This window comes from Nilaparvata lugens, chromosome X (assembly GCF_014356525.2).
Source record: "Nilaparvata lugens isolate BPH chromosome X, ASM1435652v1, whole genome shotgun sequence".
In the NCBI taxonomy this organism is placed as follows: Eukaryota; Metazoa; Arthropoda; class Insecta; order Hemiptera; family Delphacidae; genus Nilaparvata; species Nilaparvata lugens.
In genome coordinates this window covers 9232039-9257993 of record NC_052518.1, presented here as the reverse complement: position 1 = coordinate 9257993, position 25955 = coordinate 9232039, and the positions used below count along the sequence as shown (strand labels likewise).

General features: G+C 34.4%; 1 protein-coding gene across 1 annotated transcript in view; it reads right to left on the bottom strand.

Annotated features, from left to right (window-relative positions):
- Positions 1-25955, bottom strand: part of LOC111063103 (tyrosine-protein phosphatase 69D) — a 77266-nt gene that overhangs the window by 13216 nt on the left and 38095 nt on the right. Inside the window, exons 17-23 of the mRNA XM_039442363.1 lie at positions 24702-24846; positions 19266-19470; positions 15031-15222; positions 10928-11120; positions 7155-7290; positions 4924-5073; positions 2304-2474 (exon numbers count right to left, since the gene is read on the bottom strand). Of these exons, the coding sequence (XP_039298297.1) occupies positions 2304-2474; positions 4924-5073; positions 7155-7290; positions 10928-11120; positions 15031-15222; positions 19266-19470; positions 24702-24846 (1192 nt within the window). The remainder of the gene's footprint in view (positions 1-2303; positions 2475-4923; positions 5074-7154; positions 7291-10927; positions 11121-15030; positions 15223-19265; positions 19471-24701; positions 24847-25955) is intronic.

The following is a 25955-nucleotide window of genomic DNA, read 5'->3' as shown; positions in this document are numbered from 1 at the left end:
TGCAGTCGATTATTAAGTAAATATTAAAAACTTTTACTTACTGATGACTGGAGTACTTTCAATCGTCTAGCGATCATTTTCAACAGTGAAACTGATCTGTGAACTGTTGAAAATGATCGCTAGACGATTGAAAGTACTCCAGTCATCAGTAAGTAAAAGTTTTTAATATTTACTTAATAATCGACTGCATGTCGTGTTCAAATACATAAAAAAGTGTATTAAATGCCCTTTTATTTTATCACAACACGACAAGTTTCAACTCTCCAAGTGCCATTGTCGATTGTAAATATTCATAAAATGCCTATGAACACTCCTCAAAATGTAACTTTCAAGAAAAGTTTCATGAAAATATTATACCTTGAAAAAACGTTATTCAAAATAGACAAGAATTGCAAATTATCAATGATATTCAGATCTTGAAAATCGTACAAAATTCACAAGCCTTCAAATCAACAGAGTAAAACAAACAGAGGAGTAAAATTTCAGTAGGAAAACAATAACGTTCATGTAAGACATCAGGAATTACATAAGAATATTGAGTTATTATATACGAACAGGTGTAATCCGTGCCCCGCAAGTGTCTGTAGAAAGCAAAAATAGATTTAATTCAGTTTTATTTTATAGTACGATGCTGATATTAAAAGTATCAACAACTCTGTACTAATCCACGATAGAAAAACTATTTATTAGTATTTTATCTAACGTAAACTTTGTGTAACAAATACTAAATGAATTTATTTTAATTATCAAAACTATAAATGGTTATTAAAATGGGCCTATTACAATCCTCGGTAAATTACGAATCTTTATACGAAATTTCAAGTTACTCAGTTCAGTATATCAGACGTAATGATGCGTCAAAAATGTATTTCGTTCCCCGTAAAAAATATTTTTTATGTATAAGTCAACTCCTTCCTTTACACAGAGTGATTATAAAAGGACTTTACAACTTTGAAAGCACATAAATATTTATTGAAATTACTTACCGAATTGAGAAAGGTGTCATTTTGTTATAAATCACTTCAAGTTTGAGGCGTGGCTGTTATTTTGGTTCGATGTCAGTCGTTGGTAATGCGACATACATCCCACAGATAATCGATTTCTTGCCACAATCGTGCAACCGCAGCGATCCGAATGTGATCAGATTTCGGAGGTCATTAAGATTGTCTGGTAGAGGCGAAACATAAACCTTATCCTTAATGAAACGCCACAGGAAGAAAGTTACAGGAAAAATGTCTAGAAAATCCCAAACTTCTCCATGGAAATGAGAAGGTGAACAAGATGAACAAGTGCCCTTTTACTTTCAGCATGGCGGTGCACCAGCTCATTTCGACGAAGAAGTTCGGGATTTTCTAGACAATTGCTTTCAACTTCGCTGAATTTACCATTCAGGGCCAATTGCATGGCCACCTCGCTCACCGGATTTAGCACCGATGGATTTCTTCCTGTGGGGTTTCATTAAGGATAAGGTTCCGCCTCTACCAGACAATCTTAATGATCTCTGAAATCGGATCACATTCGGATCGCTGCGGTTGCACAAATTACGCCTGATATGCTGGTACAAGTGTGGCAAGAAATCGATTATCGGTGGGATGTATGTCGCAATTCTAACGGCTGTCACATCAAACCATAACACACACTTTAAACTTGAATTGTTTTGTAACAAAATTACACCTTTCTCAATTCTGTAAGTAATTTCAATAAATATTTATGTGCATTCAAAGTTGTAAAGTCCTTTTATAATCACCCTGTACATAGTATACATTTTATTCAAACACAATAAAAGAGTTGAAATACCACTAGGCTAAATATAAAATATCACAAGTACAGTAGAACTCCAATTATCCGAACTTTGACTATCCGAATCGCTTTCAGAAAAAAATTGTCCAAAAATAGTCTAAGTGCGCTATATTCTTCCCCCTGCGATGCCAGAGTTTGCGCGTTCGCTCACTATTGTCCTTCCCTTGTACATAAGTGCATTTTATTTATATTTAAAACATGTGGAAATATCATGTTTCTTTCATAACTCAATAAAAAATAGTGCAATATAAAAACGTGGGTTTTTTTCTCTCCAATAGCAATTTAAAAAAAACTCCGATTATCCGAATGGGTCCCGGTCCCCATTAATTCCGATAATTGGAGTTCTACTGTAGTACGTAGTAAACAATTAGGTTGTAGATAACAATATAGAAACGCTAACCTTTGTTTTGGTGTAAACCGCATGTAAATTAACCGAGTATTGCGGCCTCAGAATTTTTGCAGCAGTCTTCTTATATATGAGGATATTTTCATATTCAACTCACCTCAATAAAAGAAGCATTAATGTAGGTGGAGTGATCTCTGGTTAGAACAGGCGTTAGTATGACACGGTTTCTGTCATAGGGAATCACCAGCTCACTTCTATTTTTCAGGCAGTTTTCTTCACCACTTCCAACGCTATTCGATTTTCTCTCTTCCACTACACGACAGATTTTCTGAAATTGAACCATCGTGATACTGAATAATACTCTTCACTAAAATTATCCATTAATTTCTAACAGAAATCTGTTCAAAAAGTACTCCATTACTAATGTTGTTAAATGAAAAAATACTGACTAATTTCTATTTGAGCTAATTTCACAACAAAAATAGCCTATTGTTTTCCAGTATCATAAATAATTCAGAGTTATCAATTCACAACAAAATAGCTTATTGTTTTCCAGTATCATTAATAATTCAGAGTTATCAATGGATTGAATCAGGTTCTTACTGAGTGAGAAACGAGAAGTGAATACTCTTTTATTTACTTGTCTTAGCAACTATATAAGTAATAGGTATATTAGATTGTAGTTTACCTCATTTATTAATGAAACTTTGTTCTACGTCTTATACTTAGGCTCAACTCACACTACCTCGACTGAAATCGTACGACTCCAGTCTCTCGACCTTACGACTTTCTTGCTCATCGCCACTACTTCAGTTCCATGCTACTCCATTTTCTAACCTTACTTTATTAAAAATATAAGATCTAATTCGTCACTACTTAGCAAGTAACAAATTTTATAATAATAATTATCATGAATATATTATCTTATCTAGTTCTTATTACTGTCTTATCTAAAATGATAAAACATCACTTTCATAAAACATAACCTCACTTTCATTAAAAATGTATGGTACTACGCTTAGACCAGTTATAGATTAGACGCGGCACATTGTATATTCATACTGAAAGTCGATGAAGCCAACATCTAACTGCCAAATCCGCCCACCTTGACGTCACAAAAGTTTGTTGTGTAGGTGTTTGTGGTGTTTAACTTACATTGTTGTTATTCAATGCATTGTTGTTAGCTTGGTTGTGACGTCAAGGTGGGCGGATTTGGCAGTTAGATGTTGGCTTCAGAGGCTAGGCTTCCCAGCGTGTCTATTCTATAAATGGTCTAAGGTACTACGCAACTAAAGTCGAGGCTCGACCAACATGATTGTCGAATCGACGCTCGACTCAGTCTCACAGTCGTGAGGTCGCGGAGACTAGAGTCAACTGGAAAACACATGCTGCGTCGAGAAGAGACTTGAGTCGCAGTCTCTTCTCGAGAAGAGACTTGAGTCGCAGTCTCTTCTCGACTTGAGTCGCGTAAGTGTGAGTTGAGCCTAACTCTAGACAATAAACCTTATAATTTGGAATAATTCGACAAGCATAAGATATTATTATCTTTTACTTCTAGAGATATATTTTATTTTTTCGAGACTGGTAATATATTTCATGTTTTATGAGAGACTGACTCCACTGTTTAATGACTTGTTTTATAACGTAACTAATTAATCAACGTTGTTTTCCATCATTATTCATATTCATTGAGAATGACAATGTTCCTCATCAGGAACGAAAGCGAAATGCATTCCATCTTGCAATGCCAAAAAAGTAAATGATTTATAATATTTACTAAGAAATGCAATTCAAATTCTTTGTTTCTGTTTAAATACAATAGCAAGAAATGCAATTTTATCAACATAAAAAAGGTCAGAAAAAGTCAGTCAGACAAAAAATCAATGAGTAAAACTCTCTTTCTACAACAAACTTATCAATTTTTTTTTTAACAAAGTATCATTATCAATCGACTTTAAACTATCTGGTAATTTATTGTATATTTTAATACCAGTGACATTTATATACCCTCCAGACAAGGCAAGACGATGTCTGGGAAGTAACAAAATGGTACCATGTCTTGTAGAATAATGGTGACTAGCTCCTACAGTTGCAAAACGATCATTATTCCTTCTTATATATATATAACAGACCGATAAATGAGAAGACCTTAAAATGTCATAATTCCAAGTATGCTAAAAGTCCCTCTACATATATGATATACTGGAAGGCCTTCTATAATTCGGATAGCACGCTCTTGTATCTTGAACACCTCATTGGAATGGGATGAGAACCCCCAAGCTTCCATTGCATAAATCATCATCGATGCAGAACAGCCATGATAAACAGTAATGAAATATTCTTTATATAACAGTGACTTTAATATTCTCAGTGAGAAGCACACTTTACTAAGTCTACTGCACACTTCAGTGATATGAGGAATCCAAGAGAAATGCTTATCAATAGTAACTCCCAGAAATTTAGACGTAGCTGATTCACTGATGTGCCTACCATTTACAGATATGGATATTGGAAAGGGCGACTTATTTTTTGTTAGAAACTGGAGAAATTTAGTTTTGACCACATTTAATGATAGACTATTCCCAGATAGCCAGGTTACATCATTCATAGATAACAGTGTTATATCCACCGTATAATTTGTATTTTCAATAGAGTTGAATAATCAAGGTTAGAATTCTATCTAGAAAATAGAAATCTGCCGATAATTAAGGTCAGAATATGCAACAGAATTTTGACAGAACTGAAAATAAGAAAAAATAATAGAACGGGATACCTACCTCGAATTCTTCCTCAAGTTTCGACTTCTCCTTTCCATTTTCAAGCTGCTTCAATTTCTCGACAGATGCTTTCAACTTGGATGCCTTCAATTCTGTATCACCAAACTGGGCAACCTCAAGAAGAGCTCGATACACAAATATGTATTGTTTCTGCAACCGAAAATTATCATCTTAATATTCCAACAATGATTGAACTAAGTACTTAAAATTATTCATATGAAAGAATGTTTTCAATGTAATCGATCTTCTGTGAAACCATACTCTCCAATTGATTCTTCCATGCTGTGCTGAAGAATTGAATCTTATGGGGAGAGTTCATATATTGGCAGACTTACAAAGCAGACAGGTTACCTTGAAATTATTCCATAATCTTCAAAGCGAAAATAAATGAATAATTTTTTATAGACAATGAAACATGAATTCATTCATTAATTTTTCAAAATCAATTATTAGTATCAATTAATTAATGGGTTTGAACTTCCCCGGCGCATCTGGGTGGCGCTTAATAGAATTCGGTCTAAACGTGGGAGATGTAATGCATAATTTTTCAAATGGGGACTTGCAGACTCCCCCACTATGTGACTGTGGGGCGATGGAGCAGACAGTGCACCACATCATATTTGAATTGAGAGACGTGCCCACCTGGGTGATGCTAACAACTTCACTGTAGCCAGTCCCCAGGCACTACAGTACATTTCAACCCTTGACGTGCACAACTTATAGTGTGAAATTTTCTTAATTTTAACAAAACTGCCATACGCTGAATAATAATAATTAATTAATGAGTTTGAAATTCATCATTTTACAAAAAATCACATTCATAAACAAAATATCTACATCAGTAATTTAATATGACTACTGATGATGGATTTTGAATACATTAAGGAAATGTCCATCTCTTTTTCAAGTCATAGCGAAAACAATATCTCTAAACAATCATATTTGATCAATTCATCATTAGTAACTCTATAAAATGTAAAAATGTCTGGTATTGATTGTTCAGTCACCAGAAAAAGCTCAGCTAGTGAAGATTTGTCAGGTTAGCTACTGTGAAACAGATTGAGAGAAATGAAGCGCATGCGCAGAATGCAATCCCCTCACACTTCTGCAAATCCAAACCTTTCTCATGACTAAACCACCTATGATAAAGAATCTATTACTTTGTAGAAAAATAAGCCTACAATAATTTAAACCCAAAAATTCAAAATATAGAACAAAAGTAGAAAGGGGCACTTTACATTGAGTGAACCATTTAAATCGACAATATCGAATTTCAGTATCGATACTCAATACTAACTGACCAAACTTGATAATATCAATGTTCTAATATCGAGTTAGGGGTTGAGTAACCAATGATATTTTAATATCGATGTAAGTGATCACTGGTTTATACTCAAACAGTATTTATACAATAATTTAAACCCAAAAATTCAAAGAATAAAACAAAAATAGAAGGGGGCACTTTACATTGATTGAACAATTAAAATCGACAATATAGAATTTTAGTATCGATACTCAATACTAACTGACCAAACTTGATAATATCAATGTTTTAATATCGAGTTAGAGTTTGAGTAACTAGTGATATTTTAATATCGATATAAGTGATCACTGGTTTATTCTCAAACAGTATTTATACAGTATTTTTACAATAATTTAAACCCAAAAATTCAAAATATAGAACAAAAGTAGAAGGGGGCTCTTTACAGTGAGTGAACCATTTAAATAGACAATATCGAATTTCAGTATCGATACTCAATACTAACTGACCAAACTTGATAATATCAATGTTTTAATATCGAGTTAGAGTTTGAGTAGCCAGTGATATTTTAATATCGATATAAGTGATCACTGGTTTATACTCAAACTCAAAGTAAATTCTAGCCAAATCATATGCATTTGTGCAATGTGTAAGCTATTTACACTATGAATGGATGATTTATTGATTATCATGTCAAATTTCACTGAAATCGATCACTTTGAACTATTTTAAAGCAATTTCACAAATTCCCAAAATGTCTTGGCCAGGTAAATATTCTCAAGTTTTAAGTTCCTTCCCACTGGGAATATTCCCACCAACCCACATCAGGATAATCATCATATAATAATTGTAATCATGATAATAAGCCTGTTGTTGCTTTCCCAATCAATCATAGTTGAGAATGATTATTATTGTATCTATCAATGTATAAATGAAATAAATAGATAATAAAATGTGACTCTGTGCTTACCAAGGACTGGACAAGGAAATTGCGCTGGTGTCGAAGATCGCAGACCGTATTGAAGATGGCGACTTGGTTTTCAGCCGCGAGTTGCTGTAACAGCGAGTCAAGTGCGACAAGCGTTCCAGTTCTACCAACACCAGCACTGAAAAATATGAATCAAATTTTAAATTATCAAGGACGTATCTACCTACTCCTTGTATGCTGAAGATGTGGCTAAGTACCACGAAACGCGTCCGACAAGCAATAAAATCGTGAGTACTGTTGTAAAAGTGTAAGATAACAAACACAATTTATTATAATTAATATGCATGTAGCAAGTAGCATGAAGACAAAAGTAGAGATTCTAATTATAAATGTTATTAAAATGTGAATATTTGAAAGTATGATAGGCTGGCCACTAACGTGTTCGATATAACATGTTGCACATGTTCCATACAACTGTTAGGAGAACAGTGTTTGAGTACAGTTCACCTGAAAGAGTACACAAACGCCACGATGTTCACCATTACAGCGATTTTTCGCCTGCGGACTCAAGTCGAAAACACAGCCACTAAAAAGCTGTTTATTTTATTTATTTTTATCAATACTATAGCTATCTAGTCTATAGACTAATAAGCTAATATTTTCATATTTTCTCATACCACTAGAAAAATGAAAAAGAAAATTTTAGAGAATTCTCTTTATTTAAAAACTAATTCTCTTAGATTAGAAACTCTTACTGCTATTGTTGAATTGATATGTACACTTATTGACTGTACACTTAGGGCCGGTTTCCGGTAAGTTCTAGACTTTGAACAGCTGGAGTCAGAAAATCGGTTTTCCGAAGCGGGAAATCGTAGTTTTTATGACAATCTTCATTTTCTTATTTCTATAATTGGACAGTGCGCCACATGGCCCTCTACAGACGATAGGGTGAAATCGGGATTGCATGATTTTTTCATTGGCCAGCTGGTCGCAATTCATCCGTAGATGCCGGCACGTGAAAACAAAGCAGGTTAGTTTCTACATGCCGCCGGTAATCACAGGCCAATGTAGCGGCAAGTACCCATTTAGACAGGGAATGTAGGGTAACCGTCCACTGGAACCGTATTCAACCGATCCGTTCGGCCGTTGGATCGGTCGAATCTGCCGGCCATCAACTCCGCCGAATACGTTCGTCCATTGGAACTGTTTTCGTCGGTCCAGTTCAGAATTTTTTTTTTAAAGTAGTTGGCTGGATGCCAGAAAGTGAAGTGGCAAGGTAAGTGATTCTTCTTTGTGTGTTTACTTAATTTCATCCATCGAATGGATTTAGATGAGATTATATTACTTGAAAATACCTACTAATTATCAATTATATATTTATTTATCACATTCCATAGTCACAATATCAATATATTATAACAAAATTATTTCTACTTTCTAATTCCACATCAGTAGAATTTTCTACATTTTTCCACTTGCATTCAGTTTTTTCTCTTACTTTTTTTAATAAAACAAAATAGGCTAACTCATAATTTCCCTAACACATTCAAATAACTGTTTAAATTCACTGATATTTATTCATATCATGATACAAAATAATTATTAAATATTCATTTATCAACTAAATATCAACAAAAGTAGAAGAATTTAGAATTCTTAAAAACTTAAAATGATATTGTTTGGTGACTTTGGAGGGTTATTTGAGGATGAACGCTATTACACAATTATAGAGTATGATGATATGTTGAATTTTCAGCCGTCATTGAAATAGAACAATACTTGTAAAACATCTTTATGACACAGAGCAACTTCAAAAAAACAAAAACAAACAAGACTGTTGAACAATTTTAGGTTAGGAACTCTAGTTGCTGTCTCAGCTCGACTAGTTAGTTCGGCCGGATAGAGCCGGAAAATCCCATTCAATTCGGATCGAAAAATTGATCGGCAGGAGACGGCCGTGCACGGCCGTATGAACCGGTTGCAATGGACGAGCATCTATTCCTTTCTTTGTTGGGGGATCGTTCGGACAAGTTCGGTACTTTTCGGCCGATGCTAGTTCGGACGAAAACGGTTCCAGTGGACGGCCCACCGTGGGCGGCACATTGAAGAGGCATGTCCGTGCCGCAAATAACGTGACGGCAGTCTATATTCCGCTTTATTTAAAAGCGACTCTCATGTTATGCACTAATAAAATATTATTCTTTATTCATTCATACAATAAATCATCGACATGATAGGGAGAGAAAAAATAAGGTAGCCTTGTGCTATTTCTCTCCCAAATTTATATAAGGTTACACATAGTCCGAAATAGGTTGAGTCTTGTAGTTGTTCACTTCACAAAATTTTCAGTCCTTAAATATTTTCACAAAGTAAATTTTCAAATTTAGATACTTATAATAATTATAAAAGGGTACTGCACTGAATAATTTATTTCATTTCAACTGATAAATTTGAATTGGAGCAGTAAAGAATAATATTTTTTCTTCAACTAAACCTAGACAAGACACTGCTGTCTCAACCACTGTTACCTACACTTCTTGTTGAGCTCAATGTGTATAGGCCGCATGCAACGTGCCATCTCTACATTCCCTGTCAATAAGCCGCTTAACCTTCAGGTTTTTGACGGTAAAGACGTATCGGTAACGTATCGCATGACCACTTTCCCATTAAAAAAATTAAGTTGGATTCAAAATGGGGGAGCAAAATTTACAAGCAACAGAGAAGTAGTTTTTAGTTCGAATAAGATTCCCAATAAACATACTGTCAAATTATCCTAGTAAAATAAATTTGTGATGTGGAAAGCAAATAGGGACCAGTTGTCTCAAAAAATCAAATTTGAGATATCATTTTTCCTCAATAAAGGAGACTATAAAGAACAATTTAAAAAAAATCAAATTGATATAATTATTCAAAAATGACTGAGTTATGCCTATTCAAACATAAAAACAGAGCAATGTTATTCATTCATTTACAATGCAAATGACACTAATGCAATAACATTATAGAAGATAAAATAATAAGGTAGTCCTTGTGCTATTTTCTTCCAAATTTATAGGTGACAAAGTCCAAGATAAGGTTAGAATTTCACGTGTACAATTTTTATTAAATTTTAGTCCAAAATAAACATGAAAACTATAAATTTTGAATCAAGATGACTTGAATTAATAAATTGATAAGTAATATTCTACTCAATTACCACTTGTAACTAATACTTTCGAGTTATTTAAAAAAAATTGGAACCATTGAAGAAAAACAAACTTGTAAACACTAAAGCTGTTTAGTGTTTACTATAACTCCATAACGACAAGAGTTCCATTCTCTGCAACATTAAATGTGTTCATATAATTGACGAAAAAGTCGATTTTTCAATAGATTCTGATCAACAAAAGAGTTGTTACTGCATGATAATCGATTGAAAACTCGAAATCGATATTTTTGACTCTCTATTGTCTGCCCTGAACATTTTACTCTTCCGACAACTGGTCCCTTTCCGCTTTCCGCTTTCTATTTATTATGCTATTTCCATAATTTTCACCAACCCTCTATAACATAAAATTGATGAGTTTTATCATATAATGTTGTTTGCTACAGTATATATTCGAAATACATCAATAATATTATAAATAAAAATAGAAATCTAAGTACCCTTTTTAAAATTGTTTAGTCACAATAAATTTTGGCTATATAATGTCATTATGAGCTTGATAAATTTTACAACTTTAATGTTAACTTGACAATTTTAGGGTACTTAGATTTCTATTTTTAATTATATTCAACAGTAGCCCTAAAGAAAAAAATATAATCAATAATATTACCTGCAATGTACAAGAATTGGACCTTTCTCCAATGAATAGGCTTCATTGACACGTTTAATGAACTTGAGAATCCCAGCTGGATGCTCGGGTGCTTGGAAATCTTTCCAAACAAGAAAATGATACTGGATAATACTTCTCTCTTCTCGACTACTGCCAATATTACGGACCATCTTCAATTCTCTGAATATGTAATCTGTGGAATAGCACAAGCATACAACATACATTCTATTATTGATACTCTGAGAAGTATATTTGTTGAGCAACAAACTTGTTGCTCTGAGAAATCATACACAATTTATACATTACATAATTATTTATAATGATGCCTTTAGAAGTCAAATACACACATATTTATTGATAGTGGGATCTAATGTGAAAATTATTTAGATTAATAAAATAACAGTATGATAGTAAATATTCACATCAATTGATATTACAACATTACAATCGATGAATAAATTGATATGCCCTGATAAATCACACAATCACACAATTGCGTGGGGGGGATGCTATAAAACTGTTCTTGAGCCTTTAAAAGTTTCTCAAAATTCTATCTTGAGTGTCGCATTGCAGAGAGGTCCCAGATGTTCCACTAAAGAATTATATGAGGACTTTAAAGTGTTCAATGTAAGGCAGCTATTTGTGAGATCTGCCTTAATTTACATGCACTCTCACCATAACCAAATTTTTAACAATACAATAGATCATAGATACCCCACCAGAGCATCACATATAAACAATATACAGACTCCAAGATTAAATAAAACATATTCAATAACTAATATTCAGTACCTGTCACACATAATACTTAGAAACATACCTGACTATCTTAAAACTTTTCAAAATTACAGATCAGGCCAGTATAAGCGACTTGTTGAGAAGTGGTTAATTATAAGTGACCAAGAGGAGTCTAAACGCGTGCTGCTCTCTGTATATAGGTAGGGAGTGTGGAACTTGGTGATCTTGTCTGTGGTCCTTCGAAATCCAAGTCCCACAGTGCTTATTATTATTATTTTATTTTATTTTTTGTAGCCAGTGTAGTTTACTGTTATAGTATTACATGTTTTTGATTGGATTGTCCATCGTCATCACCATCTTTCATTCTAAGTTTGGAACATTATTTATAACTTGGTATTTAATTGCATTGCTATAGTGTATCTACCTTTTAGTTTTACTAACTTTTAGTCATTAATTATAACTGGCTGTTTCTGCAGCCAATTATTTGTTTTTCTGCCTATAATATCAACATATACTCATACCTTTTTTTCAATCTGTATTTTTCTCAATTTAGTTTAATAAATATCAATTTTCATAATTTAGTTTATCGATTTTAAATTCAGCGAATTACGCCAGGCCCTCACAAACACAGGCTTTTGCCTACATGTGAGTCTCATCACGTAAGGGTATATATAAATGTACTGTAACTGTACTGTATTATTTGTAAATTGTGAGAATAAAAATTTGATTTGATTTGATATACAGGGTGACAAAGAATAACGGGAACTTTTAAAAACCTCATAAAACATTAGTGGAAAGGGCAAAAATGATTTTGCTCCTAATGTCAAGTTCAAGACTTGCCATTTGAGAATTATCAATTACACCCATCACCTTTTGACAATTACTTCTTCAAGATGGCTTCCTCCTGCACGAATACACTCTTGAAATCTGTGTTGAGATTCCTGAACGATTGCTGCAACATTTCAGCTGGGATATTGTTAATTTAATTTTGAATCGTCTGTTCTGATTCAACCACAGTTATTGGTCAAGTTGTGAAAACGTTTGATTTGAGATAGCTCCACAAACAGAAAATCGCAGGTGGACAGATCATGTGACCAGGAAACGCAACCTAATCGTGAGATTACACGGTTACTAAACAATACTCACTCGCACAGTTGCCATTGAATGCAGTGAAGAGTGGATTTCGCTCACAATTTCATCAATAATTTTGAATTAATTGAAAATTAAAAATTAAATCTGCAATATCCCAGATGAGATGTTGCAGCGATCAATGAGGAATCGTCAACACAGATTTCAAGAGAGTATTCGTTCAGGAGGAAGCCATCTCAAAGAAGTAGCCTAATTGTCAAAAAGTGATAGATGTTATTAATAATTCTCAAATGGCAAGTCTTAAACTTTACATTAGTTTGAATAAAATCATTTTTGCCCTTCCCACTAATGTTTTATGGCGTTTTTAAAAGTTCCCGTTATTCTGTGTCACCCGTTACAAATTTTTCATTGATAATGGGATTTAATGTAAGATACAATAAGATTGATACCAGTATTAGTTGGAGATAATTTTTAGTAGAATTATCAATCAAAACATTGAAATTATCAACCTGAAATGTGCTTATTGATGTCGCTTGATATCATAATACAAGATATCACAAATGAAGATTCAACATAATTATATACAACTGAGAGTTATAAATGTGGTGATACTGGTAATTATTAATTATTCAAGATACTAGTAATTATTTGTTAATCAATAATTATTACTCATGTCTGCCAAATCTCACCCACTATATGCTCCATAAGACAAAAAAAATATGGAAAAGAAATGAATATCATGGGTTGACTATCAAAGGATGATAATCATGACTCTAAAATCATTTTCAATGTAATAGTGTGAATATTGAGTGGGTATTATTGTAGTTGTTTTTGTGTATATTATATTGCTTTTCAGGTTTTTGAACTGGAATGAACTTTGATTTTACTGTTTGTTGAACCCTGCGTTTTTAGTGTGAGAATTGACTCTGTCTTGTTTGAATTTGCTTACTTGTTGCTTAGTTGTCAAAATTAAAGCAATTTTCGTGCATTTTTCAAGTACAGTTTCAATTTCATATCGAAAAAGCCACTGTATTTGAAAATTGTACGAGCATTGACCTTTTTGCAGCTTTGGCTTTTCCACTGGAAGTTATGCTCAACGCTCGTGGAGGGGGAATAATTTTCAGTGAAAAAGGCCACAGTTCGAATTGAGACGTAACTGGGAAAACATGTAACGGTTGCGAGCCTCGGTCCTCTGATTGGGTCCATTTTCCATTCAGAGGGACAAATTGTTAAGTTTCCAGCTATCAGTAATTTTTATCTAGATGAATAGGGAACCAAATCAGAATCAGAATTTGTGCGTGTGAGTTCAAGTATAGTGAGTTTTATTAAAGCGTATGTGAGTGTTTCTGAAGAGTCCAAGTTTGGATATTGTTAAAAATGGTGAGTGCCGAACTTTTATTGTTTTTCTTATCAAGCTCAAAATTTAATTTCATAGAATGACCGAGGCCCAAATTTAAATGCAGCAAGTTAGCAGGTTCCCAAAATGTGTAGATTGGTATTGAATATATTTTTTTGTGAATCAATTGCTGAATCACTTTGTTCTGTTTGAAAATTCGACATGTTACCTGACTCTTATTAATTTGTTCTATTTTCTTAGAGTTCAATAAACCTGAAGTTAAATTTTATTAGTATTTTTCATTGAAGTTCCTGACTCGTAGTTGCTAGCTGCTAGAATAGGTGACAATTAGTTAATGATGATAATCTGTGCATTTGAATGAACGAATCCACTAAAAGCTCCCAACCAATCAAGGATTCAAATAGAGATTTAATAGCATAATTTTGGTAAATATTGTAGAAGAGAAGAATAACCCCCCTCCGTTTACATTGGTGGCCAGCGGTGGTATAGTCTGCAAGAATGACTATCGAACCACATGTATTCTTATATATTTCATATTTTGGAAGATTAAACTAAATAGAGACAAATATGTCACCGGTTACAGAAATGATGTCAGGTGTGGTGTAGGGTTAAAAATACCTCCACCGGTTACATCAACATAACAGGCTGAGAACAAAATAAAAACGTCCCAATTACTTAAATGTCATAATGACACTATAATAAGAAACTTGGGAGATTTCACTGAACAACTAAATTACGACATAGCAGTCAGGTATTTATAAATAAAAGCTATTAGCTTCTACTCACAGTTATGGAGCGCTTTCGGACACTAGGCCCTTCATCAAAACTGGTTCACACTAAACTGATTGTCGTAATTTAGTTGTACAAAAGTGATTATTAAAAAGTAGTTCGTAATGGAAAGAAACATTGGGAGATTTACCTGAATATCGCTTTTCATTGACATGACTGACAGTTATATCTCCAAAATTCTTCTCTCCTTCTGCTTTGTCAGCCCAATATTTCGCGCATTTGGTTTTACTGTACTCTTCAAGATTGGTGAGCATAAGAATAAGTTCTAAATGTTGTTCCCATATCATTCTCCAGAAGTCACATACTGTATTATCCATTGGGCCTGCAAAAAAGAAATAGAATCATTATAGTATGGGTATATACGGTAGTTGAATGATTCAATATTTATTTTATGTATTTAATCATTCAGAATTACACAACTTAAAGGAAAGTACCACATGCTTACGCCCAAAACGGTTCCAATTCTAATTTATACAACAGTCCAAATGTAGCTAGGTTATGTGTAACTATATAGAGGAGAATGCTGGTAGTTCTATGAACAGTAGACCTGTTCTTAGATCAGAAGCTATAAGCAAAGTTATCTTACACATATCTTGAGGTGCTTACAGACGTATGAACCACGAACATGCGCATTTCGCTTTTCATCAGTTGATTCTATGCTTATTATATCTGTATTTGTATTGAAACAGTAAAATACAGATATAATAAGCATAGCATCAGCTGATGAAAAACGAAAAGGGCGTGTCCGTGGACAACTCATTCATGATTTGGATGCAGCAATTCACAACGAAATCGAAAAATTCCTGGTCATGTGCTTGAGCTAGCACAATGCGGAACGTTAATGGCCAACTCCAAGAATGCGTTAAGAATAAGACAATTTTTATTCCTTCAATGCATAAACAATGCTATCGGAAACGTCATTGATAATACCGTAAATAACTTCAGGTTTCAATCTCACAATAGTACAATGTACATAATATAATTATGTACAATATATTATTGTACAGAAGCTGATCATGAGGGTCATTAACCAGAAGCCTCCACGCTATTCATCAGACCAGCTATTCAATGAGTTTGACGTGATGGATCCAAGACACCTTTACTCCAAGGAGATACTATGCAGATTACACAAGAACCCAACAACATTTCAAACCAGAAACCAGAAACCTGACCTAACCTAACCTAACCTAACCTAAGAACCTAACCTAACAAGAACCCAACAACATTTCAAACCAGAAACCACAACCACAACACCAGATACAGGAATCTTCTCATCACCAGTGTTGCAAGGAAGGCACTATACCAGAGACATTTCAATCATTTAGCACCAAAATTATATAATCTGCTTCCTGCAAACTTTAAACAGATTAATCATCCTAGAAAGTTCAAAACAATAGTACACAATTGGTTGATGAGCAAAGAAAGACAGAACATAGAAAACATTATTTCAAACAACTAACCACCTAATGACTTACTAAACACTAACTAATTAATAATACGCTCAAAAAACTAACAAAACCTACTCTAGAACATGGTACGCCATAGTGGAGTAGGTCAATTTCCACACAGAAAAAACTAAACAAGTAGAGGACACATTATAAGATTTTTTGTAACTAACTATTGTATGTAATATTGTAACTTATCTAATATTTTGTGTAATTGATGTTGTAGTTTTAGTTTTTTGGGAAATAAACATTTATTCATTAATTTATAATAATTTATCTATCATAATATAATAATTTATCTTACAAGGTATCATTGAATAGAATAAAGAATATACATCAAATAGGATAAGTCATATAACATAATAGAATATAGTTATTAAATAATAAAATAAAGAATAAAACAATAAAAACATAACAATCAAAATATTGAGAACACTTAAACTTAGGGCCGTTTGCACAGTCAAAGCTTAAACTTAATTTAATCATCTGGTGGCTTAACTCAAAATGAAACACATTACAACAAATGAGACTTGATACAGATTTAATCCAGTTTAAAATGATATTTAGTTTAAACTGTCACTATGCAAATGGCCCTTAATGGTGTATATTTCCCTGCTTCAACTAAAATAGTTGTCAAGTGGCAGATTAAAGAAATCTGAAGGCGAGTACAATGGATTGTCTAACAGGAGGCGCTCTATGTTCTGCTTATAAATTTTAGTTGGTAGGTTCCTGGCTAGCATGGGCAATTTATTGAATAATTTCAATGATTTATGATTCGACCTGGTTGCTATCCTATTCAATCTAGTATATGGTACATCTATTTTTGATTTGTTCCTGTGAATGTCGGTTCTGCAGCTATATGAGCCTAAATTCTTTTTTATTTGGAGGAGAAGTTTGAAAGCGACCATGCGTAAACTGTCATGATTTTCTGTTTTATAGAGGCTTGCAATGTTCCAGATAAGCAACATCGCATATAATTCTTGAAGCCTTTTACTGGAGCAAGAATACTTTTTGAACCTCTGGGGCGCAGCCCCACAAGACTAAACCATACCAAGTGCTTTGAAAAAAAGGCAAAGTAGCACATTCTCAAATAATTTGAAGGCACACAATCCTTGAGACTACGAGGAAGATATATAACCCTACTTAATTTTGAGCAGATACTTTCAATTCGAGGTATCCATGTGAGATCCTAATACAATGCTATGCACAGAAGCTTTGCACTTTCAGAGCTCCATCACTAATCTTTCTCAGTCCAAGCACCAATGTTTGCTGGAGAAGGAGGACATTTGATGGATCTAATTTTCAAAAAACTAACTTTACTAATTTACTGTTAATAAACTTCCATTGTAACTACACGTCTCTAGCTTTGCTCCAATCCAATACCGTTAAAATTGCCAGTTTGGAAAGTATTTTAAAACTACCCGATCCATCTGCGTCACTGTATTGATACCCGATCCAATTACAGCTTTGAGATACCTCAGCAGATTCACGGCTCTGAATTGACAAATCCTTCATACCTGGCCCATATCTTGTACAGAAATGTACCAGGGGTGATTAGGGAAGCAGAGGCATTTAGTTTGGTAGTGTTTTGGAAGAGGGTGGACAGGTGGCTGTATCAGATTGGTTGAGAAGCTTCAGAAGAACTACTCCAATCTCGTTATGCTTGGTGACCAGCACGACTTCAAGGTTTCCAGACAATTGATTGGTATTTATTTTATCATTGATATAACCGATTTGACTATTTTGACTTTCTGGTTTATGCTTTTTTTCATTCTCTCTTCTGAGAATTTATGGAGTCCCTGCCACTGCGGTCTTCAATAAAATATTGTGTTTTCTTCTTTATTCTTTTAATCAATCAATGTATTAAGTATACTTATTCCTACATACTTATTCTTAAATATACATCAGCACAATATATCATCTATTTTATAATCAGAATATTAATAATACATCCGAATGTATATTATTACTTCTCTATTATTTACTTCTATGAGCAGATTAAGCTTATTATGTATAAAGTGGAACCCCCCCCCCCTACACACAGATGGATAGTCTAGTAGGGGGATTCCAAAATATGTTGTATATTGTATTTCTTATTCGTGTATTATGTTTTTTGGAAATAAACTGAATTAAAAATTGAAATTGAATTGAAATTGTATTTATTTTACTTCAAGCTATGTGAAACTAGAGTATTGCCGTTTAAACACATTCATTTTTCAATTAATGCTATTTTATCAATTGCTATATTTATATTTTTGTATTGACGAAGCAGTAATTTTTTTAAATTGATTTCAAATCAATTTATGATTGCATCTCAAACATCTGATGATCAGACAGAGGATGAGTCAAAAAGAGCAGCTTTGGGAAGGTTCTCAACGCATATCACAACTGCAATTATAAGTTACTGTAATTATATAATAGCACAGAGAAACAATAGCGTAAGTAGATATCCCATGGTATAGGGAGTTTATGTCATAACTTTTACTGTTATCTCAAGCCGATTACTGTTGTTTATTGTCGATTTTTACTGTTTTGTTGGGGTGAGAGTGTATGAACGGCACAATATGAGAGACTATCAGTGTCGCACAGCTTCAAGGGAAAGAGCTACATGGACTATCGGCTTGAGATAACAGTAAAAGTTACGACATAAACTCCCTATACCATGGGATATCTACTTACGCTATTGTTTCTCTATGATAATAGTCACATAGAATAATAATGTTATTTAATGAACAAACAGTAAAAATCCGGATATATCATTTGAATTTTAATTTCAAGCGCGTGTCCAAGAAGTCCCACAGAGTCGTCTACAGAGAGCGCAGCTCAACAGTAGCGGCAGTTCAAAAATTTGACACCATTTTTTAACAAGGTAACAAACGTTCAATTTCTCTATTCTTATTCTATGATTATATTCACTCACCTTGAGCACAAATAAACTTCTTCCTTTCCTTGTATCCAATAACAAAGTTAGCATTGATATAATCCGACCCAGCAATGCTATCAACCTGGGAGAGCTTGACTCTGGTTTGATCGTAGGCTTTGATGTCTGGGTATCGATTCTTGTACATGTTCTCACGAGCTTCTGAAGCCTTAGTTGTGCGATCATTGAAGCCATCCGGAAGAAGCTGAAAATATTTATCAATTATACAGATGGAGAAAAATCATGTAGGATTGAAGATATGATAAAAAGGATGATCTAAAAGGATATCCTCCTATCCTTTCATGTATCTGTTCCAAGACTTCCATCCACAAGTAATATACTCGAAGGAATATTATGTGCGTAAAAGGAGCCATCCTAAAAATGATAGTTGGTTTAACACGCTAGTAGGTAGTCGCGCCCGCGGCAAATTGCCGCACAATAGTAACTTTTGTATGTAGCTTTGGGAATTTTCGTTTTCCAAGGTTGGCAGCTCTAGACAAGATTGTCCTCTAGACAATCTTGAACAGTTTGAGTCCTTGAACAGTTTGAGGATGACAGAATGAACGTTGACTAATTTCAATATATAGGTATTATCTTCCTATTTTATATTCCATCTTCTGATTTAAACTTTCATTATCTTTTTATTCTATCTAGATGTCGAGAAATGAGTCAAATAAAGAAGGTATATTCATTCCATTCATGAGTAGATTATTTTATCCCATAGAAATGATAAATTCTAACAATAAATTTGCAGTATGTATTTTTGGAATCTCCTCCATGTATTATGTTATTATATACTATTAAATAGTATATAATAACATGAAACACGTTGAGAAAGATTTGAAATTAATAAATATTGAAAGAGCATTGTCAAAACCAACTGTTTATAGTCTAGGGAGCCATAAGGGTGACTAATCGCGTGCTAAATAACTAACTTGGATTATTTTCAACATGACTCTTATTTTTCTACATTTCTGATTTTGTTGTATTGCCCAAAACAAGAGAATGTCATAATCAACAGATGAGGTACTGTAACAAACTGCAAACAAACTCCTAGAGCAGAATTTCACCAACTAATGGAGCGTTGGGGACTTAGAATGAATGAATGATAGAATGAATAATGAATTTATTGCCAAATACAAGGAATATTTTTACAAATAAAAATAATCATTAAAATACAATAGTTTTTTATACTATGAAAGAAGCACTATAATGACTAGACTTTGAAGCACTAAAGCTGGTAGACACCCAGTATATTTACTTGAGTCCTTAATTCAGTAACCCATCATCGCATTAGGTGGGCCGTCCACTGGAAACGATTTCGTCCAAACTAGCATCGGCCGAAAACTACCGAACTCGTCCGAACGATCCCCTAACAAGGAAAGCTATAGATGCTCGTCCATTGCAACAGGTTCATACGTCCGTGCACGGCCGATCAATTTTTCGATCCGAATTGGATGGGATTTTCCGGCTCTATCCGGCCGAACTAACTAGTCGAGCTGAGACAATAAAGTGTTCCTAACCTAAAATTGTTTCACAGTCTTGTTTTTTGAAGTTGTTCTGTTTTATAAAGTTGTAACTATGGACAATGATAAGTTGATAAGTTTGGTGCAAGAGCATGTTTCATTGTTGGATATGCGAGACAAAAGATATCTATCCGCTCTATCCGGCCGAACTAACTAGTCGAGCTGAGACAATAAAGTGTTCCTAACCTAAAATTGTTTCACAGTCTTGTTTTTTGAAGTTCTTCTGTTTTATAAAGTTGTAACTATGGACAATGAAAAGTTGATAAGTTTGGTTCAAGAGCATGTTCCATTGTGGGACAAAAGATATCATCGTCGTGATGTTCAAAGGAATCTGTGGACAAATATTACTGAAGAAATAGGATCTGAAGGTAAGATTATTGTAATGAATAACTAATTTAATGGATATTTGTTTATTCAATTTTCAAAATTTCAATATAATCATTGTTTATGAAAAAAATTAATTCAATATTCAATAGTTCAGCCAACTACTGAACTAGACTGACGTAAACGGTTCCAATGGACGACCATATTCGGCCGAATTAACGGCCGGCAGATTCGTCCGATCCAAAGGCCGAACGGATCGGTTGAATACGGTTCCAGTGGACGGTTACCCTTATGAATCTACAGTCATACGGTCATGCGGTGGTGGATCCAGACAACGTAGAGACTGTACAAGCATCAATGTTTCAGAGACTCCGACGTTCCGTTAGCTGGCGTGATTCAGTTTTTGGCCAAGTATGAAACACTTCACAATTTGGTAGACTATTATTTCAAATAATTTAAAATCACGTATTACAGCAGGGTTAAAGATGGGTTAGGCTCACTGTTCACCTGATAAACGTTTACGCCTATTGGTGATTCAAGCCACCGAATTCGAGCGTTTACTCTAGCCCCGATTGAATGGCTTTTAGGAATGAGCATACTGATCTACAGTTTGAACTCGAGTTTGACAGGCTAGACGTAGGTTAAGGCTATGCAAAGGCAAAAAATAAACTTTTTACTCGTGATATTTTACAAAGTTTTTTGATTTGTATATCATTAAGCTATCAAAATGAAAAAGTTTTTTCAGGAAAACATTTTTTTCTGATCATTACTTTTTGAGATATGAGCGCCTAAAGTTTAAATTTTTGGTACAGAAAATTTCAAATTTGGTAAGAGATAAATCCATGGGATCTAGAGGATAGATTCTCCATGGTATTGTTGATCTAGTAAAAAAATTCTGAAAATATAAATTTTCAAGATAGTTATTCAATTTACTAAAAATAACTATTAGTTGAGTTATTTTTGGTAAATTGAATAACTTCTCCAAAAATTGATATTTTCAGGAAATGTTTGTTTTACTAGATCAACAATACCATGAAGAAATTCAAACTTTAGTCGCTCATATCTCAAAAAGTAATGATCGGAAAAAAATGTTTTCCTGAGAAAAGTTTTTCATTTTGATAGCTTGATGATATACAAATCGAAAAACTTGGAAAAATATCACGAGTAGAAAGTTCATTTTTAGCCTTTGCACAGCCTTAAACTCTGGGTGAACACTTTTTCACAAGGAGGAGAGCAGAGTCTCGACGTCATGATAAAATGACGTCATGGATACTTATATCGATATTCAAGTTGCTTAGAATCGATAGTTTGTTGATTTGACAACTATACTTTGATCATTGTTGATTGGCAGTTGCATGTTGCAAGAGTTGGTTATGTTTATGTTATGGTGCTGAAAGTAGATAAATAATAATGCGTTATGTAAATTGTAAAACATTAAACGACGTAGTTGTTAAATTGAGAGACCATGAAGTGGCACTGGTTCTAAATATTTATTTATTTATTCATATAAAAATACAATCCAGGTAGAAACAACAGGCATTCGCCCAAAACTGCTCTAAACCTTAATTTGGAATACACAGTCTAGAGGTTATGTAAAAATGATATTTTTCTCGTGAGATTAATCACGATTAAAATGTAACCGGCTGTTGTGCAACCGGGCCTTAACTAGTAAGTTACTTTAAAAGAACAAAGATTTAAAGCTTCAAATCTTGATCTTTTAAATGATCTGTCAGTCTTGTACAAGACTAAAAGATCGCTACGGTAGTGACTTTACTATAAAAAGTAAACTTAAATGAACATGGTTTTAAGCTCTTTTATTTTAATATCAGAAATTCATAACAGTCGCTCTGCCAACTAGGCCACTGAACCACGGAGTACATATAGTATTCTGTGACTAAACTATCGATTCTAATAAGCAACTATCTATTACTATAAAAGATAAGCTACTTTAAATGAACATGGTTTTAAGCTCTTTAATTTTAATTTCAGAAATTCATAACAGTCGCTTTGCCAACTAGGCTACTAAACCACGGAGTATTCTTATTCACAGTATTCTGTAAATACATTGTATTCTGTGACTAAACTATCGATTCTAATAAGCAACTATCGATACTAAGCTATGGATATCGATATATGTATCAATGACGTCATACTTATCATGACGGCGAGACTCTACTCTCCTCCTTGTGAAAAAGTGCTCACCTAAACTCTGTGAATATGGGTCTAATGCCGCATCCACACTATCGCCCAATGAGTACAAATGACGTCGAGCGCACGCAAGAGTGTGGATGGGTGGTTTGTCAACGTTTGCCTTCGTTGTCTATCGCTTTTATTTTTGTCGAACGAAGGCCAATGAAGGCGAGCACTGGAAAACCATCCATCCAAACTCTGCGTCAACCAAGTGCTGTTTCCTGTTTTGTCGTCTGCTCTGCTATTTTTCCTGTGTAAATGAGTTGCAATAGGACTAATTGTTACTGCAATACTTTTCCAATTGTGTTCCTTTAAAAAATTCGACTGAGTCACTGTCGATGTTTTAGAACATATATACACACTTATATTCTCCATAAGACAACTGATGGAAAAGAGCTGGGAATATAATAAGAAGATTGTGATGCTATTTATAGACATAGAGAAAGCGTATGATTCAGTGGATAGGCAAGGTTTTTGGAAGGGATGACAATTTTGCCGGAGATATCAGATTGAATGGAGAACCCCTGAAAAATGTTGGAAGTTTCAGGTACTAGGGCAGTGAAATTGCAGATGATGGGAGAATAAACCACGAGATAACTAGAAGATTACAAAAGGGGGGAATTTCTACCAAACAGTGAAACATTTGATTTGGGATGGAAAAGTACCAGAAAAGGCAAAGATTATGATGTACAAGGTGTATTACGTACCCATCATATATACGGAGCGGAGACATGGACGATGACGGAAAGAGAGTGGAGTCGAATACAGGCAGGAGAAATGAGGTTCCTCAGGGCAATAAAGGGGAAGACACGAAGAGACAGAGTTAGAAATGAGGATATAAGAAGAGAATTGAACATGGGGAGTATAAGGGAAAAGGTTGAAAGTATGAGACTACGCTGGTTTGGGCACATGAAGAGAATGAGAGAGGATCGGCTGCCAAGAAGAATGGAGGAGATGAGGATTGAAGGGAGGAGACCAAGAGGACGACCGCGACGACGATGGACAGACTCAGTGGCCAACGAAGTGGAGAAGAGAGGACACCGATGGCGGCAGGTGGAGGACGAACGATGGTGGGAGGACCGAACGAGATGGAGAGGCATTGTAAACACCCAGACCCGGCACTAGTTGGAACGGGACCCGGATATGTATGTGTGTATACACACGATATAATGTGTGTTTTTATTTCATTGTGTTCCTTACAGTTTAAATTTTCAGTTTCTATCATGGATAAGTCGCTCATACCGCTAGCCTTGATGAGGCATTGATCACCTTGCAGTATGGATGGCAAGACCAACGCGGCCAAGCTTAACAGTTGGACCAACTTACTGGGCCAAAGTGTGGACTGGACATGAGAAAGACATAAGTGGCTTAAATTGAGATTGATTGATTTACTCACCTCAAACTCATGTTGGAAGCCGTAGTCGGAGTCCTTGTGACGCTCCCCGAAAGCAGTGGCCAGGTCCGCAGCTAGGATTGGAGACATGTCGGGCGGATGGTTCGACACCGGCAGATGGCTTCCCCGCAAAGATCTGCACAAGTGCCTATCCAAGTGTTCATTCACAACAACGCATTATTCTAGAATCTAAATTAGCCCCCATGATGAGATGAAGGTCATGATTATGATGATGATGATGATGATATCCTCAGCGTCAACCCTCATGAGTTTCAAGCTACGCGCATTCATCGATTAGCTTATTGAAACTAATTATTCGCATTCATCAATTCTTGATTCTTGAATCTAATTATTCGCATTCATCAATTCTTGATTCTTGAAACTAATTATTCGCATTCATCAATTCTTGATTCTTGAAACTAATTATTCGCATTCATCAATTCTTGATTCTTGAAACTAATTATTCGCATTCATCAATTCTTGATACTAATTATTCTTGATTCATCAATTCTTCTCAGTTCTTGACCCTATTTCTACTACTCTTATAACACCATTTTACAAATCGTTGTAAAATTTGTTAGTCAATTCATCCATGTAACCAATGGCTCTTGATTCATCAATTGAGCTGCCTAGAATGAAAGTGGTCTAGACCGGGTTTCACCAGGATCTAAACGTGTCGTTAGAAGGAGCATAAACTCCAATTAGCCCTTAACTGACAAAATCGGATTTCACCACACGCCGTTAGAGCTAATGAGCCGTTATAGAGTTGACCGGTCAGTTAACATCTGTAATCTGTCGTTAAGAAAAAAATGGCGGCGTTCTGTTTACTATCATGTTGAAAGTAGTTTGTTGAGGTTATGTTTAATTAATTATTTATTCGCGGTTTTTACGATTATTATTTATTAGATTAATTTGTTGTTTCAATAATTGGCATATGAGAGAGACAGTGATGATGATTATGTTGTTCGCCGACCTAGATGGATAAGAGAAAGGGTTGATGATTTTAATAATTTAGACGACATCGACTTATTTTACAATAAGATTGACTAGATGCGTTCTTTCACTGTTCATGAATGTTGAATCCCTTTTTCTTTTGATAGCTTTAGGCAACACAACATTGACAGAATGGCTAGAACACATCCTGTGGCGTTTGAAATTTTACTCATTTACAAAAAAAAAACAATCTATAGAACAATTATTAAAACACTACAGCCTAAATTAAATTTAATAAATCATACAACTAAAAAACCTGCACTA